This window comes from Python bivittatus, unplaced genomic scaffold, assembly GCF_059951505.1.
Source record: "Python bivittatus isolate LINGU-HERP-01145 unplaced genomic scaffold, Pbiv_v1 ctg000220_np1212, whole genome shotgun sequence".
NCBI classification, from domain to species: domain Eukaryota; kingdom Metazoa; phylum Chordata; class Lepidosauria; order Squamata; family Pythonidae; genus Python; species Python bivittatus.
This window is the reverse complement of record NW_028277048.1, coordinates 41558641-41563149: the sequence shown is the minus strand read 5'-3', so window position 1 is coordinate 41563149 and position 4509 is coordinate 41558641. Positions and strand designations below refer to the sequence as shown.

The 4509-nt window shown below is 44.6% G+C and overlaps 1 protein-coding gene across 1 annotated transcript; it reads left to right on the top strand.

Moving 5' to 3' along the window:
• Window positions 1-1203: 1203 nt before the first annotated feature.
• MYADML2 (myeloid associated differentiation marker like 2) lies at window positions 1204-3450 on the top strand. Its single transcript, XM_007427790.3, has one exon. The coding sequence runs from the start codon at window positions 1510-1512 to the stop codon at window positions 2410-2412; it is 903 nt and encodes a 300-aa protein (XP_007427852.1). The 5' UTR covers window positions 1204-1509; the 3' UTR covers window positions 2413-3450.
• The last annotated feature ends 1059 nt before the right edge of the window (window positions 3451-4509 follow it).

The following is a 4509-nucleotide window of genomic DNA, read 5'->3' as shown; positions in this document are numbered from 1 at the left end:
CTAAATCACTGTGTAATTTCTGTCTCATTAAAATTACAGTTTGGTACTGATTTTTGGAAGTCTCTGGGAACCACATTCAAGGTTTGGAAGGACCTGAGGCCTCCAGTCTTGCACTTCTGGCATTGTGTGTATGTGAACTATATCAATTGTGGTTTATTCAGTTAAGCATAATTAAGCAAACTATATAGCTTAGTAGGTTGCATGAGCACAGCCACAGCTAGGCTAGGTTTATACACAATCCACTAGGCTAAAATGTGGTTAGTTTGTAACTCAGTACAAAATCCAATAGGTATAATTCAGAATTTTGCACAAACCCAGATAACTGGATTAATTCAGTAAACCATGATTCAGTTAAGTATGGGTTGGCATATATATAAGACAATGTTCTGATCTACATCAGCAGGAACTAGCTTTTTTCACCAAGTTCTCCTGGACGGATAAGCAGCTTCTTACAATGCCGTGAAGGACACCAGGACTTGTTTTACACATCATATTAAGACAAGTATGTAAAAGTGTAGCCAGGGGCCACAAGCAGCTCACTTGTGCACCCAAAGCCCCCTCAGAGAGTTAGTGCTCTTATATTTGCATGGGAATTATATATAGTCCTAAACCATAAATTGCCCAGAGATCTGTAAATAGATGGGATAGGCAACTAAATAAACCATTATTTGCAAACTACAGTTAGTGGATCTCTAAACTGCAAAGAGCCCAAACCAAACAAACCAGGTTACATTTGGCATAATCTGTGAAGCCACCCAATGTGCTTTCCCATCCCTCAATCATGCTGACAGGTTGGGCATGCACATGCCGTGAGTTCAGCATTACGAGAGAAAAGCACAAAGAATGCGCATCTAATGCAAAGGCACAAGACACCTGTATCTTCGCATTAGATGCCTTTCTCATCCTCATTTTCTGCTGGATTACCAGTCTTCTGCCCTTCAAATTATTTTAGTTTATTTCTGACCCAGAGATGAAAGGGTAATACGTGAAGCTGCCCTGGATGTAGCTAAAACCAGCTCCTCATTCCTGCACGCTCCACGCAGTTCATTCAATACTGGGTAAGTCTATTAATACAGTCTTCTATTTATATGCTGGCCCTTTACAGCAACAGAGCTGAGAGCTGCAGCTGTGCAACTGAAACAAAATAAACCTCCTGTTAGTCACTTGGGAGAAGTGATTGGTCGAGGCAGGGTAAGAAAAGAGGAGTAACAGGAATGCAGAAAGAGCGCTCAGCGTGCAGAACCCGGCACGGCAGGTTTGATGGATCGTAACTGCAGCGCAGAGAAAGGCAGGTCAATACTTTTACTGCAGAGGCAAGTCCATCTCAAAAAGCGGTCAGAAACACGTACTCTGCCTGCCGCATAAACAGTCAGCAAAGATCTGGGTGGAGGGATATGGAGCTTCTTCGCATGGCAGCGCCTGCTTAGTCACTGAGCTTCTGCTAAAGGGACAAGGACAAGGGAAACCATATCCAAGCCCGGAAGGCAACCTAGGACTTCTGCCCCAGCGATGGAGAGATCAAGTGGGACGTACCTCAACATGGACGCAGTGGCCTCTCGGGTGGGAGTTGCTCGACTCTTGCAGGCTGCGTTTGGATGTACCACCTTCAGCCTCGTGGCCCACCGAGGGGGATTCAGTGCGGCCTACGGCTCCTTCTGCATATCGGTCTGGTGCTTTTGCTTTGCCGTCACCATCTTCATCCTCACCTGCGAGTTCACTCGCCTCCACAGCTGCCTAAGCATCTCCTGGGGGAATTTCACAGCTGCCTTTGCCATGCTCGCCACCCTCATGTCCATCACTGCCGCTGTGATCTATCCGCTCTACGTCCAGTTTGACTGCGATTCCAAGAGCTGTGAGGTGAGAAACTTCCGCATTGCCAGTAGTATTTTTGCAGGGCTTCTCTTCTGGGCGTATGCTGCAGAAGTGTTTCTAACTAGGGCCAAGCCAGGGCAGGTAACAAGTTACATGGCCACGGTTTCAGGCCTCCTGAAAATTGTCCAGTCCTTTGTAGCTTGCATCATCTTTGGCGCTCTGGCGAAGGACAGCCAATACAATAAATACGCGGCTACTCAGTGGTGTGTGGCTGTTTACAGCTTCTGCTTTGTGGTGACGGTGGTAGTGGTGGCTCTCAACGTCACAGGAAAAACAGCAACGCTGAAATGCCCCTTTGAGCACTTTGTGGTCGTCTACACGTTCGTGGCTGTCCTGATGTATGTGAGCGCTGCAGTGATATGGCCGGTTTTCTGCTTTGATCGTAAATATGGCTCTCCACACCGCCCCTACCAGTGTTCCCGAGCCCTGTGTCCGTGGGACAACCAGGTGGTCATTGCGGTATTCACCTATGTGAACCTAGTACTCTACATGGTGGATTTAGCATACTCGCAGCGTATCCGCTTTATCTCACCTCACTAATGCTCAGCCCTGATGCTATAAGTATCTTAAATGACTCCAAGAATGAGAGATTTGGGACCTATTACAAAGCTGACAGTGACCCACAATCAAAGTATGTACTGGAGAAGAGACCTATCCATGGGGAAAAAGTGGGATGGTTTGAAAAAATATGCAGCGTAATCTTCTGGGTCATGGATGCCACACCATCAGAATTCAAGCTCACAAACAGGATTACTACAACATCCAGTTCGCTTAGGCCTAATACTAAGAATTCAGAAATAGATGTTGAACCCTAGATTGTTGGAAGAACTCCTGGGTAATTTAAATTTGCAGCAGAAATGGAAGGACAATTGAAATGCCAGAAAAAGCACCTGCCAATACTAAAGATAAGTTTTTGTTAAAGGAGAAAATAATACCTTTTTTATAAAACTGGTAGGTATTGATAGATATTCCAAAGTGGGAGGAAGGAGAGATTAAACCATCATGAAGATTTGAAATAGTTTGAACTTCAAACTTCCTCCAGACAAAGGAGAATAAAGATTTCTATACGCATGTGCTGGGTTGTGAGTAATGGGGGTACTGCTGTTGGGAGCGGTTTGAAAATACTATTACAATGTAACCGACAATTGCAACAGGAAGGCTGCTGTTCTTTTCAAAACAATTACTGTACTTCCAGACTGTTCTTCTCAATAGTCCTTCAAGAAGAAAGAATCTGAGGATACCTGGATGTCTGTGGAAATTGTGGCCGCCTGCAAGATATGTCTGCCTTTTAAGTCCAGGTATATTCATTCAGACCAGTGGTTGTTATGTCTAGAACAGACATTAAGGCAGCTTTCCCCAACCTGGAGCTCTCTAAATGTATTGGGACAGTAACTCCCAGAGTTCCCAGATGTAATGGAGATCACCACATTGTGGAAGAACTAGTCGTGTGCCTTGTCATTTAAAAAGGACATGGAATTTAATGAAGTGCCTATTGCCTGAAATGTGCTAGTTCTTAGCTTACAGCTAAGAGGTCACTTGCAGAATTAATCATGGTGCAAACAACAATACGGTAACTGATATCCTACAGTGTGAATCAGCATTTAAATAAATTTAATTTAAAGAAATTAATGTGCTTGTTCTAATGGTTTGTGTTAAACATGTGTGAATAAGCTATTTCAATCTAGAATAAAAACGGCTCATCAGAAAAAAAGATCCACTAAAAAAAATCTAAAGCACAGGAATTTAAATTTGTATTTCTGAAACATCTCGTTCTTGCATTTATCTTCCCAGCTTCTGTCAGCCACTTTAGACTGCTGTGTGTATATCCACTCCCCCTAGTTGCTGGGCACTGCCCTCAATGATCATTCTGGTCTGGGCTGCAGGAAAGACTGGCTGCTGCAGAGGCCTGACCGACACTTTGCAAAGAGCTTCTGCAGGCATTTTATATACATGGGTTTAGCACTCTTCTGAAAGAGCACTAGACGTGCATTTATAAAACAGTATTTGTGAGCTGTACAGAAGGTTGATTCAAACTGGGAAAGGGAGCCAGATTCTGCCAGCTGGGTCCGACTGGATCTGTCACTAATGGGTGCATTACAGGTTTCTGATACTTCACTTTGCAGGAGGGTGGGAATAATTTGCTTACTCCTATGCCACTGTGCCTACTCTAGAGGCTACTTCTGAGTGCTGCTTGCCATGGACATTCACTACCACCCTGGCATGCTCCTTCAATATTGATCCTTCCCTCCCACTGCACCTCTTGCCCCTCCTCCATGCCTGACAGGTCACAAGTGTAGAGGAGACCAAGCAGTGAAGCAAATGGGAGTTCTCCCAGGATATCCCTGAGTGGGTAGAAAACAACACCAGCATGAAACTGGATGCCCTTGTTACCCATCTCTGTTCTGACACTACTGCATATATTCTGATTCACTCTGAAATGGTGTTGTTCTGATTGTGAGTTTGTAGCGTGTGGTAGATGAAGCTTAGATACTTATAGACCCATTAATGTCTTCCTCCATCTTTGCTGTCCTCCCTCTTTAGCATGTCACCAACTGGCAGGAAGAACATCTGCCAATCGTTGCACAGCAGCAGGAAGAGAGCAGGTTGGATTGCAGAATCTGCCTGTCAACTCTAAAC